The sequence below is a fragment of the Quercus lobata genome, chromosome 7 (assembly GCF_001633185.2).
Source record: "Quercus lobata isolate SW786 chromosome 7, ValleyOak3.0 Primary Assembly, whole genome shotgun sequence".
Classification (NCBI taxonomy): Eukaryota; Viridiplantae; Streptophyta; class Magnoliopsida; order Fagales; family Fagaceae; genus Quercus; species Quercus lobata.
The window spans coordinates 36,397,819-36,416,772 of NC_044910.1; the positions used below are offsets into that span (position 1 = coordinate 36,397,819).

The 18,954-nt window shown below is 34.4% G+C and overlaps 1 protein-coding gene across 2 annotated transcripts; it reads left to right on the forward strand.

Annotated features, from left to right (window-relative positions):
- Window positions 1-7,341: 7,341 nt before the first annotated feature.
- LOC115952783 (DExH-box ATP-dependent RNA helicase DExH1) lies at window positions 7,342-17,743 on the forward strand. 2 transcript variants are annotated; one of them, XM_031070052.1, is made up of 16 exons: window positions 7,342-7,716; window positions 8,067-8,212; window positions 9,308-9,407; window positions 9,480-9,707; window positions 9,848-9,943; window positions 11,186-11,461; window positions 11,799-12,002; window positions 12,107-12,262; window positions 13,565-13,657; window positions 14,638-14,852; window positions 15,363-15,522; window positions 15,691-15,964; window positions 16,047-16,239; window positions 16,347-16,533; window positions 16,786-17,154; window positions 17,260-17,743. In XM_031070052.1, exons 1-16 carry the CDS (start codon window positions 7,414-7,416, stop codon window positions 17,389-17,391), a joined length of 3,132 nt encoding a protein of 1,043 aa, XP_030925912.1. In that variant the 5' UTR covers window positions 7,342-7,413; the 3' UTR covers window positions 17,392-17,743. The 2 variants fall into 2 exon arrangements, with proteins under 2 accessions (XP_030925912.1, XP_030925913.1); XM_031070053.1 differs by lacking the exon at window positions 7,342-7,716 and having other exon boundaries at window positions 8,124-8,212; window positions 9,304-9,407.
- Window positions 17,744-18,954: the final 1,211 nt, after the last annotated feature.

An 18,954-nucleotide genomic window follows, 5' to 3' on the forward strand; every position in this document is an offset into this window, starting at 1 on the left:
TTTGTCTTTAAAGTTGTACTACCCATTAAGAGATATAAATCAAATAACTAGAGTGGAAAGAAATGACAAATCTTATGTACAATTGCCTGGTGGGTGTTGTATTTCACAAGGACAATCTCTCTCTCTCTCTCTCTCTCTCTCTCTCTCTCTCTCTCTCTCTCTCTCTCTCTCTCTATATATATATATATATAGTTAAAGCTCAAATAAAATTCAATTAGATTCTCAATTTTACGTCACGTGTCCCATTTAATTTTTAATTTTATGCCAAGTGAATTATTGTGTAAAAGTCAAAGAGTCCAAATTCAATTAGATTATAAATTGGATTTTAATTAGAGTCCAATTTTCTGCCACGTGTTCATCTAAGTTTTTAATTTTTGTAACAAATGAATTATTGAGTGCAAAAATCAAAAAATTTAAAACCAATTACATTAATATATATATGAGATGGGTTCAAGTTACAACTGGTGTAACTCTTTAAAGTTACACATTTTTTAAACCGTTGGATTTAAGTGGATTTAATGGTTAAAAAAAGAACTTCATTATTACAAATATTCTTATTAGGATATCATTAATTACCCTCATTTATTACATTCTAAATTTATTTATAAACCAAAAAATGTTTGACCTTTGACTCTCTCTCTCTCTACGTTTCTCTCTCTCTCTTTGTCTCCTCCACCATTGCTCCACCTCTACAGGTTGCCAGCAAAAGGCAAAAAAAAAAAAAAACCATTCCCATATAAGCCTCTTTCTAAAAGAATAATTCCGTAGTAGCAGAAAAGTTAGAATTTTTCTCAATGCATGTTTGTTATTTTGCAAAAGGACCTTGCCCAACGTTGGTTTTGCTGTTTCTCTTCCAAGTTTATTAAGGACTGTTCCAAACTTTCCAAGTTGGCGAGCACAATCTGCAACAATAATAAATTCTTTCTCAACTCTTACAAACTCAGATCCTCACAAACATAGTTAAATAGGCTAAAAGATTTTTAATTTTAGCATTTAAAAAAACTCAAAAATAAGAGAAGGGAAATTAATGATATCTACGCTGTCATTGATGTGTAATTGCGAAGTTGTATGACGATTGTCCTCTGAATTTATTTCCACGAGTCCTTTATGAACCTCCATGTTTGAACTGGCATGTCTGAATGCAAATGTCTTCAATTTAGGGCAATTGTTTATGCTAAATTTCTTCAATAATGGAAATTCCACATTATTGTCCATACAGAATTTTTTAAGAATTGGAAGATCTTTTAAGAAATGACTGAATGAAAGTTAGGTATGTTTTTAGTTGGCTTCCACAACAAGTTTTTTCGTAATGCTTAACTCTAGCCAATCAATCATGGAAAGAACTGACAATTCATTGGAACTAAATCTAATGCATTGAGAAAAATTCTCACTGTCTGCTAATACGGAATTATTGTTGGTTATATTTTATTAAAAGCTTTAATTTTCTTTTAGAAAGAGACTTACATGGGATTTTTTTTTTTCTTCTGTTGGCAACCTGTAGAGGTGGAACAATGGAGGAGCAATGGCAGAGGAGACAAAGAGAGAGAGAGAGTTAGACGTCAAAAGTTTTTGGGTTTAGAGATAAGTTTAAAATGTAATAAATGAGGATAATTAATGAAATTCTAATAAGAATATTTGTAATAATGAGGATTTTTTTTAACCGTTAGATCTACTTAAATCTAACGGTTTAAAAAAAGTGTAACTCTAAAGAGTTACACCAGGTGTAACTTTAACTCATCTCTCTCTCTCTCTCTCTATATATATATAAACCATTACATATTTTAGAAATATATAGTTTTAAAAAAAGTGTAAGCTAATACCATGTATAATTTGAACATCTTCTAAAAAAATGTATAATTTTAATTGTATAATTGTAATTATTTTTAATTGTATCTATGCATATGTACGAGACTACACACTAGTTAAATTTAACTATATGGTTCACTAACTAATGCAATCACATGGTTGAATTTCTCAAAAAAAAAATATATTAATAAGGAACTTAAAATACAACATTTAAGGATTTTTACTTGAGTTCTATCCAAAACAAACAAGTTTTAGATGATTTTGGATCAAACTTTAAACTTTAAATTTATCAAGCAAATACCCAATACTTCAAAAGCATTTCAAATCATTGAGGAAAGATCCCCTCCCATTTGAGTCATCAATTTCACTCCAATTACTAGTTATATGTAGAGATGTAGCATTTATTTAATTTGTGTAGGTTAAATGTGTTTTTTAAGACCATTGGATTTTTTTAATTCCATGTTTTTCACATTAAGCTAAAAATTATAATGTGACGTGAATTGTATTCAATGATCATATTTTTATGTGCCATGTGCCATTCATCAAGATAAAAATGAGGGATAATGAGAGAATTTTCAATGAGAGAATAAGCAGACCCAAAAGAATAAAGTTTGACAACAAACTTAGTGGTAGTCTAAAACTACAGTTTCACTCGATATATTTTTATTAAATAAAATATGAATTTTGACAAATTCACTATTGGATTGCATTTTCTTCTTATATTATTCATGCTTATAAAATTTATAGAATATCAAAACTCAATAGTAATGTCGTCAATCAAATATTTAGGGACTATTTGGTTTTTTTTTTTCATCACTTATCAATTTAGGGTTGTAAACGAGCCGAGCTTTATCGAGTAATGCATGTTTAAGCTTAGCTCGTCAAGAAAAATCAAAAGGTCGAGCTTGGCTTGAGTTTGTGACAAGCCTAAAAGTAGTGTTTGAGTTTGAGCTTGTGGGGAAGCCAAAAAGCTTAAATTTGGCTTGATTAATTAGTCAAGCCAAACTCAAACTTAATATCAAGCTTAAACTTGAGCTCAAGTTAAGTTTTTGAGCTTGAGATCTAAAAAAATCACATTATTAAATGCTTAAATCTCTAAAATTAAGAAAACAGAAAAATAAAATAGTATACTCATTTTATTATGCATCTAGTCTTACTTATGATTAGTTATTACTAAAATTAATAATTTACATAATTAAATTCATTCATTCATCATTCATTGTTCAAAATACAATTTTTACATTCACGTTAGATGGTGAAGGACTAGAAAAATACTTGTTTGTAACTGTAGGGACAAGTGCCCAAAATTATATATTGAGCCTTAGGTTTTGGCCGAGGACGTTGGTTGATCCGATGACGAATAAATAGTAGCGAGGATGTTAAGCTCAAAATCTCGTGGGTAGGTTACAAACGAAAAGGTTAGGAAGGCATGTTGAGGAGGAATGTCACCTCGGATGAACAGAGCATAAATCAAAAGTATATCATACCATTCAAGGTGGCCTTTTAGGAAGTTTCACTGATAAGGACTTGCATTGTAAATGTACAAGAGGGATGGGAGTTCATAAATATCTAAAAGGAAAGCTGCTACCACTGCATTGAATACTCTATAACTAACTCTTTGGCCGCATTAATGAGAAAGTGATATTTGAATAGTGTTCTTCAGCCTTACAGCTACCCCCAAAGACTTCAGGAAGGGGCTCATGGGACAATAATCAACATAAGTAATCTACTGTCCACGTGTAGGGTAAAGATGAGAAAGAAGAGAGAGTATAAATTAGAGTAAAAATCCTCAGAATAAGGAGATTGAGAAATCAAGAGAGAAAGACTGTAGCAATTAGAAATCAAATATGTAATCAACTTGTGAAAAATACATAAGAATTCATCTCCTCGGATTGTGCCAAGGAATATTTTCTTTAGATTAAATCAATTTATCTCCCTGTTCTTTTCATTTAAGCCCATTGTATTTGTTGTGCAACTCATTTTAGCCCAGTTTTCTAACCCACTCTCTATAAATTCATTGTTTGGTCTTCTTAAGCCTAAATCCATCCATCTTTTGGGCTAGAGACTCAAATCCGGTCCTTACAGTAACTATTAGAGCATCTGTATCAGATGTGGTAAATGTGCCAAATGCCAAATATTTGGCACATTTGCCACACCAAATACAAAAATGGAGGTTTATCAGATGTTCCAAATTCCAAAAATTATGCAACATGACTATAGTATCGTCTCAAATATGAGATGGTACGGACAGATGTTGCAAATTTTTTTATAGTTTTTTATTCTCTTTTATCTCTCCTCTCTCTTTGTTTTTTTTATTTTCTCTTCTCTCTCACTGGTTCCCTCTCTATTCTCCCTGTATTATCTCTATACTTATCTCTCAGGATCTTCAACTAGTCCGGGATGTTCATTGATAACTACAACGGCGTAGCTCCGACAACGACAGCGTGCTCCTCCGGCGAGGGCTTGGAGGATAGCTTCTAGGAAATGCGCACCAATCTCTCTCACCCTTTGAAGCCACCACCGCCGATCTCGCCCAGCCGCCGTCAATATCGCTCAGCCACGCTCGATCTCGCCGATCTCACCCTGAGGCCGCCGTCGATCTCACCCTCTTCCCTCTCCTCTTTGTCCGCCTTTCACTTTGCCTTTCTCTGGTTGTGGGTTTTTTTTTTTTTTTTTGGTTGCAATTTGGGTTGATCTAATATTGGTGAGTAATTATGGCGGTTGGTTTGCAGTAGAGGTGGATTGTAGTGGTGGTGATGGTGGGTATTTGTGTTTGTTTTTTAAATTGTAGGTAGTAGGTGGTGGTTCAGTTGATCTGGGTGGTGGTGGGCTGTGGGCTATGGGCGGTGACAGTGGCAATGGTGGTGGGCTGTGGGGGTGATGGCTGGTGGTGGCTGTCAGTGTTGTTGCTGCAGTGGATATTTGTGGCCGGTGGTTGTGCCATTGATGATAATGGGGGGAGGGGATAATATATTATTTTAATGTGTAGTAAATATTGTTTTAATGTATAGAATTGAATAATAAAACATCTGATAAATGAGATGTTGTAAAATGATGTGGTAAAATAATAAAGTAGGTATTTAGTATGGCAAAATGACATAATTTTTGCCACATTTACTGTGGATGCTCTTATGAGTGATAAAATATTAACATGTTTCATAACTTTACTTTAAATGATTGATAGGGAAGGATCATATGTGCCCTACTTAATTATTTATTTATTTTATTTTATTCTTAAATGTAACTATAATATAAGTAGTTCTTGATCAATTTAAAGGGAAGGAAAAAATTAAGGTAATATAGACAGTGGTCTCATGTTGGCTGTGTTATTATTAAGATATGTATAATGAGTATATTTAACTAATATATATAAACTTATAAATGAGTCTATGCTTGAATTTTTGTGTATCAAGCCTAATAACTCACGAGCTTGTTTGTGAACAAATTTTTTTTCTTAGGCTTGGCTTGTTTATTAAACGAATCTAAAACTAAGGCTCAAGCTTGACTCATTTATAAACAAACAAACATGAACAATTTTTTTATCGAGTCGAGCTTGAGTTATTCATGATCGACTTGGTTCATTTACAACCCTACTCATCACTCCTCACTCAATTTCCGTCACTCATCATTCATCACTCATCACTTAAAATACCCTAATTTCCTATACCCACTCGTTTGGCACACTTCACTCAGTTTCTCATCACTCAAATTTTCTACTTTTTTGTAGGACCCATACCTATAAATTGGTTAGACCCTTCTGTTAAGCCTACCCGCAGAACCCATTCCCCACCATTTTCTCTTTTCTCATTTCCCCTTCACCCCTGTTATTCTCCCAAAACACAAACCCGAACCCATAAAAATTTCGTAAGCTTGAAACCCATTAATGTTTGTATCTTGAAGCTTGAAAAGTTTGTTTCTTGATTTTTTTTTAATGGGTTTGAGACATCCTTACCCGGTCATGGAGTGCAACAAAAACCAAAAATATTTTGTGATGAAGAACAAAAAAAAAAAAGAAAAGAAAGAAAGAAAGAAAGAATTGTAGCGAAGACCAAATGGGTTCTATGATGAAGAACCAAAAAAATAAAAAAAAGAAAGAAAGAAAGAAAGAAAGAATTGTAGCGAAGACCAAATGGGTCTGTGATGAAGAACCAAAAAAAAAAAAAAAAGAAGAAGAAGAAGAAAGAAAACTGCAGTGAAGACCAAATGGGTCTGTGATGAAGAACAAAAAAAAAAAAAAGAAGAAAGAAAGAACTACAGCAAAGACCAAATGGGTTATGTGATGAAGAACCAAAAAAAAAAAGGAAAAAAAGAAAGAAAGAAAAAAAGAATTGAATGGAGTGAAGAGATAAAAAAGAAAGAAAAGCGGAGAAGAAAGCCGTTGAAGAGACCATTAAAAGCAGCGCCTCACGTGTATTGCTTTGACTGTGGGTCCAGGTATGTGGGTTTAATTATGGAAATGCCATTGGAAACTGAGGGTATGTTTGGTAACTGTTTTTTCCCCTTATTTTCTATTTCCAAAAACAATTTTCTATTTTTGAGACTAAAAAACTTGTTTGGCAAACTAAAATAGACAGAAAACAAAAACTGATCTCAAAACTCAATTTGTGAAGGAAACTGAAAATATGCAAAAGGCTGTTTTCAATTTCTAATTTTCAAAAGTCAATGAAAACACGCATTTAATTTAATAAATCTGTTTCATTTAATAAGTTAGCATTAGAATTCAAATCCTAGTAACAACATATTTTAATATTTTCTATTTTTTTCTTTAAAAAACTATCTTTTTAATTTCAACTAGCCAAACATGTTTTTGATTTTAAAAATACAAGAAATTTTTTTTTCTTTATATTCTCAAAAACAAGTTTTTGAAAATAGAAAACAAAAACTATTACCAAATATAACCTGAATTTTGGAAACTGAAAACACCTAAAACGTGTTTTCAGTTTCCATAACTTATTACTTAAAAATTAAAGAATTGAGTGATGGAAACAAAAACCGGAAACAAATCCAAACAGAGTTTTTTTTCGTGGAACCCACATATTTTGAGTTATGAGTGATGAAAACAGAGTTATGAGTTATGAAAACAATAAATCCAAAGAGCCCCTTAAATTTCAAGTTTTTGTAATTTAAAATAATGTATAGAAAACAAGTTTATAAATTAAATAGTAACTAGTATCCGATATATATGAAATTTGACATTTGTGTTAAGAACATAAAAACACACGCAATTCAACGATTAAATTTTAAATATATATAATCATGTTAAATTTTTTTAATGGAAGTTGTACTATTAGGTTACAACTAAGTTTATAACCAAACTTTGTCCGACCAAAAATTACAATATTTTGAGAAAATTCAAATGATATTTAACATTAAGGGAGTGGATTAAAATTTTGAAGTTTTCGAAGACAAAATTAAATCTACCCTTAACCTTACAATTGTAACTAGCACTTCGACACATTACGGACTTTGAGTTTCGGGTCACTTTGACACATTGCACACCACACGAACTAAACAAAGAACTATTACTACTCACTAGTTCCACACGACACATGGGCATAAAGCTCCGTCCACACGACACAACACTGTGATATATATAAAAATTTATAAATGTCTCTTCGCTCATTCGGCGCTAACTACAGCTACTGCTACCATTGCTATCACTCCCTCTCTAGCCACATTTCCCTCGCTCGGCGATTCTCTGCTTCGCAGCTTCGGATCTCAGCTCGTGCAATGTCTTACCGTCCCAACTTCCAAGGCGGTCGCCGCGGCGGCGGCCCTAACAGCAGAGGACGCGGTGGAGCTCGCCGTGGCGGCGGCGGCGGCGGAGGAGGCCGAGGAGGAGGACGCGGCGAGCAGCGGTGGTGGGACCCCGTCTGGCGAGCCGAGCGCCTGAGACAGCAACAGGCCGAGGTATATAAGCCTTTTTGAATAAGCGTTAACATGTAATTTATAAATTATTTATTATTTTTAGGGTTTATTTTGCGTGAATTTAAATATAGCTCAAGCAAATTTGATGCTCTGTTTGTTATCACTTGTTTGGTTGCCGAGAAACTGGGAAACGAAAAGGAATTAAAAGTATTAATCATGAGTTTATTCATGTTTAAAAGCCTCAGTTAAGTCTAAATTCATATTATTAACCAGAAGATTTCATTAACAAAACTTAGCATTATGTAAATTTTTTTGTAAAATATATATTATTATTATTATTATTATTATTATTTGTTCCATTTTTGTGGTTTGAAAATGATATTTATGTGCAGATGGAAGTTCTTGATGAGAATGAGTGGTGGGGTAAGATAGAGCAGATGAAAAGAGGAGGGGAACAGGAGATGATAATTAAGCGTAATTTCAGTCGCGCAGACCAGCAAACCTTATATGATATGGCTTATCAACTGGGGCTTTACTTGTAAGTGCTTATAAATAATTGGCATAAGAGTGGTTTGTGTGCATAGGTGAATTGTACGTTGGGTGTATAGGAAATGCTGTTTGTATTGTCTAGCTTCTAGCTTAGATGAGTGTAGTTTGATTGAATTTGTAAAATTTATTTCTGTGAGCCATGTGATGTGTGATCAGTGGATGGTTTACTTTTATTTTATTGTTATGTACTTCCACATGAGTATGGTTCACTCTCATCACAGTGACATAAAATATGCTTTGGACAAGTCTTTGGTAAAGTTCCTTAGGTTAAATTTGTTTTATTAGGATGCACGGACACTTCATTTGGGGTGTTGTATCCGTGTTGTAACGGTGTCCAATCTGCCGTATCATGTTATAATTTTTCAAAAACTGCTTGTGTCACTGTATCGTACCTGTGTTTGTGTCCGTGCATCCTAGGACTTTTATGTTGATAAGTAGATCAAAGCTACTCACTGAAATGATAATTAGATCAAAGATTATGCTTTATTATTTAACAGGTATTGTTTGGTAGATTAGATGTAGAAATGCGGAGAATTTTGGTTAGAAATGATGGTTCTAATTTATAATTTAGCAAACTTTATTAGAAAATGCAGATGATTCAAATTTTATGGGATGAAAATGAGAGGCTAGATCAAATCTTAAAATGCAATTTTTTTTGGCTTTCATATTCAACGAGACTTATGGGATGATGGGTCTTCATCTTTTATCATGTTGTTAATAAGATGATTTTTTTAAGCTTAACAACAAACTCGACCTAAGAAACCTATTGTAAGTCTTATCCAATCTACTTAGATGATTGTTTTTTATTTTTATTTTTTGTGTGCATTGGTAGTTAGATTTGAAATGTTACACACATAAAAAATGTCAAGGGTTTGGAATTTATGATTATGTTTTGTTTGACATTATTCATCAAAAAATGTTTTGTTTGACAATTTCTTTAATGTGTATTTATTTTAATTGAATTACTTATGAGAGTTGCCTATAAAAAAAACCTTATAATAATGTTTTGTTTGACATTTATAATTTATTTTTTGAAACTTCATCTCACTTTTTTCCTCTCGTCTTTGTACTTGTGGAAAGAAAGCCATGCATATAATAAAGGGAAGACTCTTGTGGTCAGCAAAGTTCCATTGCCAGATTACCGGGCAGATCTCGATGAGCGTCATGGGTCCACACAGAAAGAGGTAATATTTATATCTATGCTGAAACTATCTCTGTTAATTTGATAAAGATCCTATGTTTAAACCCTTCTGCAGATTCGAATGTCCACAGAAATTGAGAGAAGAGTTGGAAGTCTTTTGAATAGTTCAGAGTCACATGGGGCATTAACCTCTATAGATTCTTCTGTAGCAATCAGCCAGGGAGGCAAAGGCAAGCCATCATCATCTGGTGTTAATATAATCAAACCTGACTCCTTGTCAGAGATTGATTCTGCTAAGGACAATCTTAGTCTTGAACTTAAGCAGAGGCAGGAAAAAATGAAGGTATACATGCCAATTTGGTCCCGCTTTAATATTAGTTATTTCCACATGCAATGATATTCAAACCACTCTAGCTATTCACTTGAATTTTAGGAGTATGTTAAGGTCAAGTAATATTCGTGTTATGTATTGCCAACATGCAGGTAAGTGATTCTTCAAGGGCAATGCGGTCATTCAGAGAAAGGCTTCCTGCATTCAAAGTGAAATCTGAGTTTTTGAAAGCTGTTGCTGAAAACCAGGTCTGATATTCTCTGTATCAAGATGAAAATATTTATTGACCATGATTTAAGTATTTAACACAAATCCGGTCTTCCTTTGGTGTTAACTCTAGTAATGTTTTCATATCTATGTTTGTGTGTGTGGAGAGAGAGACAGGAGGGGCAGACAACTTTGTTCTATGATGTTCTCCATGTGGAATATTATGTATCAATTCGATGCGTGGTGTGTTTTATGATATATGTTCAAGATTTGCCATGTGACCTGAGATTGCATGCTTGCTGCATTTTTTATCGTTTTGCAATGTATCAGCATGAAATCTTACGAGCCAAGAATTCCACTTTGTGGACAGTTAATATTTGTAGTTAAGTTAATACCTTAATTTTTGCCTATGACATGTCCTTAAATATTTCTGTACAATCTTCATTTATTTTTTCATAAGTTCAAAATTTGGCAAAATAGACAATTGTTACTTAAAATTAGTCAGGTTTATTTTAGTCCCTAAAATTTGAAAGTTCATTTTTAGCCCTCAAAAAATTGTAAAGATACCAAGTTAATCCTTTCATAGCCTTGCCATGATAATTCTTGCTTATGTGGTAAAGTTTGATAAGGCCATGTTGCACTCTGTTATAATGGCAACAGTACTGAAGGACTAATTTGGTATGTTTACGATTTTTTGAGGGCTAAAAGGAACATTTGAAATTTCACTAAAAAGTCTAAAATTAAACCTGTCCCAAATTTTAGGGACCAAAAGTATGTTTTTACCTTGGAATTTTTATGCATGTTTGAAAAATAGTTAGTGTTGCTAGTAAGCATAAAGGGGGAAGGAGAAGATGACAAATAAAGAATATTTTGCAATTGAGGTGGCCAATGAGTTTTGTCTCTATAAAAACAGTTGCAAGGTGAGGTTGTGGGTTCAAAACCTGGCACGGTCTCTCACAAAACCATTAGGTGCTTGTGTAACCTACCAATAAATAATTGAGTGAGATATTGAAGAACGTTAGCCAAATGTTCTTTCTTGTGAAGTATAGGATGACAGGGCAATCGTAGTTGTACAACGTTTAAATGAAATTTTCAAGCATTTTTGCTGTTTTCCGTTGCTATCTCTTGCATTTTTTAAAGAAAGGTCTTGAGAAATTTGTTGATTCCTTCAATATTTTAGTGATTATCAATCCTTAATTATTTTCCCTAGTTTCAGTTTGCAGGTGTTCCTGGTAGTAATTACACGTTTCCATTGATTCATGTTAGTTTGGTTTGCAATGTAGGTATTGGTAGTTTCAGGGGAGACAGGTTGTGGTAAAACAACTCAGCTGCCTCAATTTATTCTGGAGAACGAAATATCATGTTTGCGTGGTGCTGATTGCAGCATAATGTGCACTCAACCCCGCCGTATATCTGCTATTTCTGTTGCAGCTCGTATAGCTTCTGAAAGGGGGGAGAGTCTTGGTGAAACTGTTGGTTATCAGATCCGCCTGGAAGCAAAACGTTCTGCTCAAACACGGTTGCTATTTTGTACCACAGGAGTATTACTTCAACAGTTGGTAAGATGATATTTCTCAACTGCGTCAATTGTTGTTTGAAGCTTGTTTTGATTACTCCTACCTAGGTTTTCTTTCTTTGACATGTATTATATATATCTTGCTTCTGTAAGAATCAATATAATAATTACTTTCATGATCTTGGGCGTCAAGCCTTGAGAACAGCAAGCTGCCTGGTTTTCTATGTCTTCACTGTTGAAACCTTACATAGGTATATGTGTTAGTCGGGAATGCCAAGTTACATCCTACATTACATTAAAGAGTCATCAAAATAGAGCCATTGATTCTTATCTTCTAGGAAAATTTCACGTTGTTTGATATATTTGATGTTGGACTGCAGGTTCAAGACCCAAAGCTTGCTGGGGTGAGCCATCTACTAGTGGATGAAATCCATGAAAGAGGCATGAATGAAGATTTTTTACTAATAATTCTGTGTGACCTTCTTCCTCGCCGTCCAGATTTACGTCTTATTCTAATGAGTGCTACCATTAATGCTGATTTGTTCTCCAAATACTTTGGAAATGCCCCAACTGTACATATACCGGTACTTTTTTAACCATTTTAATCATTTACCGTTGATTCCTGAATAATTGAGGTAGTTGAAGGCTTATATTTTTCATGCATAATTTTTCTTTGGCAAAATGGCAGGGATTGACTTTCCCTGTGGCAGAGTCTTTTCTAGAGGATGTGCTGGAAAAAACTCGTTACAATATCAAGTCAGAGTTTGACAACTTTGATGGGAATTCAAGGAGGAGGAGGAGGCAACAAGATTCCAAGAAGGATCCTTTAACAGAATTATTTGAGGCATGCTTGCATTCTCTATATCCCTTATTTTCTGTTTTTTGTATGGTAAATTTTTTACCAATGTGCTCTAGCTCAATGGCGCTGTCTTTCCCTAATAGGATGCGGGGTGAAGTTGTGAGTTTAAGACTCTACAGCATGTGCTTGCAACTTACCATTTAAAAATGCAAAATAATAAAATCACTGTCATGTATTCTGCTCGGGAGATAAACTACCATTGTTCTAATGCAATTGATGTAACTATCTTTCTCTAAACAGATTAGGTTGCAATTCCTCTGTTACATTGGTTAGGTGATCTATAGCTTATATTTATTTTTTTCCACATTTATCATCTTGGTGCAATATTAGGTACGTTTGATGTGCACAAATCATTAATTTTTGGGCATGATATTCTTTAAGCCAATAGTGTGTGAATAATATTGCAGACCATATCATCCTGGTTTTTTTTTTTTTTTTTATAAGTACCATATCTAAGGAACCCTTTGAAAGTGTTTATATGGTGTTGACTTATGCAAAAGTGCATAATGTTTAGGACTGTGCTATGGAAAGTTGAAATAGTGCTTATTTTGCATAAACCAAGCATGAAAGCTCATGCTTATGTGCAAAGGCAAGTGAACTTGGTCGTTTAAATGTCTTTCATGTTTCAGTCACATGATTCTGAAATATTGCCCTAAATGAGATTTATGATAGAGACACATTGGAAGTGTCAACAATGTAACTCCATGTCCTTGTCAATGTATCTTACTTTAATTAAAATTATAGAAAAGAAAATTAAATGGTGTCTGCATAGATCTGGACTTAAAGAAGACAAGATAAGGCGTTAGGCAACCAACCTTTTTACTCACTTTAGTTTTGGTCTTTCCTGGAAACGCTTAAACTGTACTGTATACTATATATGGATTCTAAAACTGCAAATGCACATATAACTACCAAAGGAGCAGTGCTTATACCATGTCGCCAACCATTGTCTGTATTCTGCATACCATAGGGCTACTGATTTCATTTGTGCATTTTGGTAACTTTTTCTTTTGTGTGTGTGCTTTGATGTGGATTGACACTGCAGCACATGGAGTTTTTGTTCTGTTTGTCATATTAGCAAATTAGTTCCACAGATGCATATATGATGATGAAAGTCATAGACCGTTGCTTGACTAAGACATTTCCTTGTAAATTGCAAATTTTGTTAGTCTGTAAGGCGTGATTCATATCTCTAGTAACTCATGACACTATTTCTAAATGGGTCATTCAGGAATTTATACTTCATTCCATAATGTATTTACTGCAATGTTGTTGTGTTTTTTGCAGGATGCTGATATTGATTCTCAATACAAAAATTACAGTGTATCCACAAGAAAGTCTCTTGAAGCTTGGTCTGGTTCACAGCTTGATTTGGGTCTGGTATGCACTTTGAGTAATCTATTAACAAATGGAATGAACTTTCTCTATGTCCTGCTTGAATTTTTCTTGCTTGAAAGAAATATATGTATTGTATCTGAATTTATGCTGAGCATTTTGACTGATGTGTGTTTGCTCAAATATTTATTTCCCTTTAGTGTTTGTTTGGATGAGCGGTAGGGTGAAATTAACTTGTTTGGCTAATGTATAACTCTTTTAAAGCTTTACTTTTTTTCTAGATACAACAGTACCATGGCCCAGCTTATTTTTTAAGCCCAACAGGCCAATAAATATAAGCTCTCCCAAACGAGCACTTAAACCTTAATGTTAAAAGGTAATACCAATATTCTGTAAGGCGATTAATGGGAAAACATACATCAGGGGAAGTATTATAGTCCTAGCAAGAACTTAATAGTAAAGATTTTCAAGAATTGCCTGGCCATTTGCCTTATTTTCTGTGTGGCACCTGTTAAATGTAACTTGAAGTATGTGGATCTTGAACCTATGATCTCATGCCCGACTTTACTCTTATATAGTCTTTAGATTCTAAAGCATCCCTCCAAATTTCCTGCTTGGTGTTGACTCAACATCTAGTTTCATCCACTAAAATTATATTGTCTGCAAAAGCATATACTGTGGGACTGGTTTAAGATGATAGTGCTATGTAAAACCTGTTATATACACCATTTACATTCGGTGGCAGTCAAGTCTGCCAGGCAATTTGCCTTTTGGCAATTCATACTCATAACTTCTTGGTTGGAGATTGCTGGATGTGGTCGTTATATATTGCTTGGGTGGGGATCTGGGGATGACAGTTTTCTTATGTGTATTTTTTCCCTTAATTCCAATGGTAAAAGGTTTCTGTCACTGCATTCCTCTATGCAATATCATTTATCATTAATAAATATTTTCTAACTTCAAAATTTTGGGACAAAGGCTTTGTTGTTGTTGTTTATAGTCATATCACTGGTCTTGCGTTGTAGGTGGAGGCAACAATTGAATACATCTGTCGCCATGAAGGTGATGGAGCTATTCTTGTATTCCTTACTGGCTGGGATGACATCTCTAAGCTACTTGACAAAGTTAAAGCAAATAATTTCCTTGGAGATCCCAGCAAGTTTCTAGTCCTTCCCCTACATGGTTCAATGCCCACCATCAATCAACGTGAAATATTTGATCGTCCTCCCCCTAACAAGAGGCAAGCATAATTCATTTTTCTAATTTTATGTGTTTAATGTTAAGATCAATTTGTTCTTTTGCTTGTTTTTGGTTCTTGTCCTTTGGAAATATTATTTAGTATCCTTTATTCTTATCAGCATGGTAATGCATATTGGACTGCATAGCTCAATTACGGTCATGTCACTGTGCAAAGTTCTCTTAAATTAATAGCACCTTGCACCAAGTAATGGTACTGTAGTTCTTTTGCCCAACTTCATTGGTGTCTTTTTAATTCATAACTCCCCTGCTGGTGAGCATAAATATAAACAATTTTCTGCTTACTTGCAACCTCATATGATTGTCAGTGTGACGATGACCACCCCATGCGGTACCATTAATGTTAATAGTTTATGAACATAATTTCCCCCTGTATTTAAAAATAGAATGTTAATTGGAACTCTACTGAGCTTCACAATTTCAATTGTCACAAATATCTTTGAACTTCTTGCAATTGTGACCTCTAAGTTCTATATATACTTCATTATTGTAGGAAAGTTGTGCTGGCAACTAATATTGCTGAGAGTAGTATTACCATAGATGATGTTGTGTATGTCATTGACTGTGGAAAGGCAAAGGAAACTAGTTATGATGCCCTGAACAAACTGGCTTGTCTATTACCATCATGGATTTCCAAGGCTTCGGCACATCAGGTATGCAGGGAGCACCATGAAAGTGTAATTGCAAATAGGAGGTTCTTTCTTTGTGAATCATGTTTCTCCAGCTTAGCCTACTTTGTTTGTTGCTTAATTGGATGACCTTTTTTCTTTCCTCCCTTTTCTTCTGTATCTTTTTGGTTGATATATGATGAGTAATTTCAGAGACGAGGTCGTGCTGGTCGTGTGCAACCTGGAGTTTGTTATAGATTGTATCCAAAGATGATCCATGATGCAATGCTTCAGTATCAGTTACCTGAGATTCTCAGAACACCTCTGCAAGAACTATGCCTGCATATCAAAAGTTTGCAGCTTGGAACGATTGGATCATTTTTGGCAAAAGCACTTCAGCCACCGGATGCTCTTGCTGTTCAAAATGCAATAGAACTTCTTAAAACAATTGGGGCTCTAGATGACATGGAGGAACTTACCCCACTTGGTATATAACATTGCATACCGGTTTCTGTATTGGATATCAGCTTTAGGATGTTGACTGTAATCAGAAGAATTTTGTGTAACAGGTCGCCATCTTTGTACTCTACCATTGGACCCAAATATTGGGAAGATGCTTCTTATGGGGTCTATCTTTCAATGCCTCAATCCAGCCTTAACAATTGCAGCTGCTCTTGCTCATCGTGACCCATTTGTGCTACCAATAAATAGGAAAGAGGAAGCTGATGAAGCTAAAAGATCCTTTGCTGGTGATTCTTGCAGGTTGATCATTAAGCTTATGGTCCTTTATTATGGCATTTGCGGAGTTTTTTGTGATTGACCTTGATTCTGTTACTGATTCCAAACTTGCACAAACATTCTTTTTGCAGTGACCACATAGCACTTCTTAAAGCTTTTGAAGGATGGAAGGATGCAAAGCGTAATGGAAAGGAAAGAGCATTCTGTTGGGATAACTTTTTATCCCCAGTTACATTACAGATGATGGATGATATGCGAATGCAATTTGTAGATCTATTATCAGGCATTGGCTTTGTAGACAAACCAAGGGGTGCAAATGTAAGCGCTTGATATTTTTAATTTTTCTTTTCTGAAGTGGAGTATTCCTTCCCCCTCCTCAAATTTTTTTTTTTTTATTTACTTATTTTTTTAGAACTCGTTATAACACCATTTCAATTCAAGAGATTTCTCACTGAGTGTGGTGGGGCAGTTTTGCCACTCTTTCCTTCTCAATTTTAACCATTGGAATAATTGTATCATATATCTATCCAAAGAATGAGGATTTATTTACTCTTTATGATATGTGTGTAGGCTTACAACCAATATAGCCATGATTTGGAGATGGTCTCTGCAATCCTTTGTGCTGGACTCTATCCAAATGTGGTGCAATGCAAAACAAGAGGAAAACGGACAGCATTCTACACTAAAGAAGTTGGGAAAGTTGACATTCATCCTGCATCTGTCAATGCAGGAGTTCATCTCTTCCCTCTACCTTACATGGTTTATAGTGAAAAGGTGAAAACAACTAGCATATATGTCCGAGACTCTACAAATATATCAGATTATGCTCTACTTCTATTTGGCGGTAATCTCATCCCTAGCAAAACTGGGGAGGGCATTGAGATGCTTGGTGGTTACCTTCATTTCTCTGCATCGAAGAGTGTTTTAGAGTTGATACGGGTAATGTCCCCCAAGATTTTTTATTTATTTTTATGACTCCTTAAATGATGTTTCCCTTTCTTTGTTTGCAACTTTGATTAAGTGTTGTAACGGGTTCTTTTGCAGAAATTGCGCACTGAACTTGACAAGCTTCTAAATAGGAAAATTGAGGAACCGGGTTTGGACATTTCTATGGAGGGAAAGGGAGTGGTTGCCGCTGCGGTTGAGTTACTGCACAGTCAAACCATACATTATTAAATTCTGTACTTCTCCAAAACTAAACACTGTTCAATAGGAGTCCGGCCTTCCCGTTTTTCGTTTTGTCCTCCTATTGAGACTTGAGAGACATAAAATTTTGCCACTAATATTTTTGGGCATTACATTAGGATGTGACTTAGCTGGGTGGCTGTAATACTAATTTTATGTACACAGATTTACATGGAGGGTATTTTGGGTATTTTTATAGATCTCAGTTTGTATTAGCTATTATATGTAAAAAGAATTGCAAATTTTATATTATAAGCTTTCATGGTTACAGACATGAGCAGACCCTAAAATGTATAGTTGCCATCACTCTCTAACAAGCAGCTGAGACTACCCACTTTTTCTCGGTTCAAGCTAAATACAATTTTCTTAGGAGGCACAAAAGGCTCATGCTCTTTCTTATTAATGATAATATCAAAATCCATGACTTTTATTTTACAATGATTCTGCTTTACAAGTTGAGGCACCTAAGGGCAACCTGTTGTGGAATTGCAATGGGGTTTCTGTACTGGACTGCAAGCAAAATCTTGAAAATGAAGGGTGAAAGGGACCATTGCTTTGAAATATCTCACAAGTATTATTCTACAATAATAATCGAAGCCAACTCCAGCAATCACTCTTCAACCTTTGAAATCGCAGCTTGCTTTGAAAAATCCAATGCAAAGTTGATCCTTGCGCTAATTTTATAAAAAACTTGTCTTTCAACATCCCATGTGGAAAGGAAAATGGAACAAAGCCCTGCTTCCTTGATAACCAGATGCTAATGTTACGGGACATCCATGATGAATGCGGTTTCATGAACATTGGTTTTGTGGGTTCCAAATATACATGGTGCAACAAAGATTGGATGGAGCCTTGGTGTGGGAGAGACTCGACCGTACTGTTGCAAAATCTTAATGTTTTGATCATTTTCTTTGAATTAGACTTCATAAATTCTTTGAAACTTTTTTTTTTCAAAGAATAATTAAAAAAATCAGTAATTACCACAATTGAAAGGGGAGATCGAACCTTGGATTTTATTTATTTATTTTATTTATGAAGGAGAGAATAAAATGCTGCTGAATTACAAGACTTTTGGGTTTTGGGCCTTTTGGCAATTATTTTTTTAAGATATACCAAAACAAAAAAGAAAATTTATAAGGTTGAACATACAAAAATAAGTTGGTTTAATTTCTAAATTAAAAAGTCTTAACAAATGGCACCTTAGTAAGACCTCATTTGATGTATAAAATAGTTGTCTCGACAAGCCTCCAAAATAATTTGAGTGGGGGTTCATAAAAAAAAAAAAAAAAAAATAATTAGTGGGGTTAATTATAATGAGAATGGGCCTATTTATTTTGACATAGTAGTGCAACACATCCAATTAGCTTACTAATTTATTAAGTCCGATACTAATTTTGGATAATTTACATAAGACCTAATAATAGCTAAATATTGATATAGATATTTTTCTTTTTTTTGAAACATCAATATAGATAATAATAATAATAATAATAAAAAGGTAATTACACTCCTCTCCCTTGAAGTTTTGAGAAATGACACTCCACTTGTGGAGAA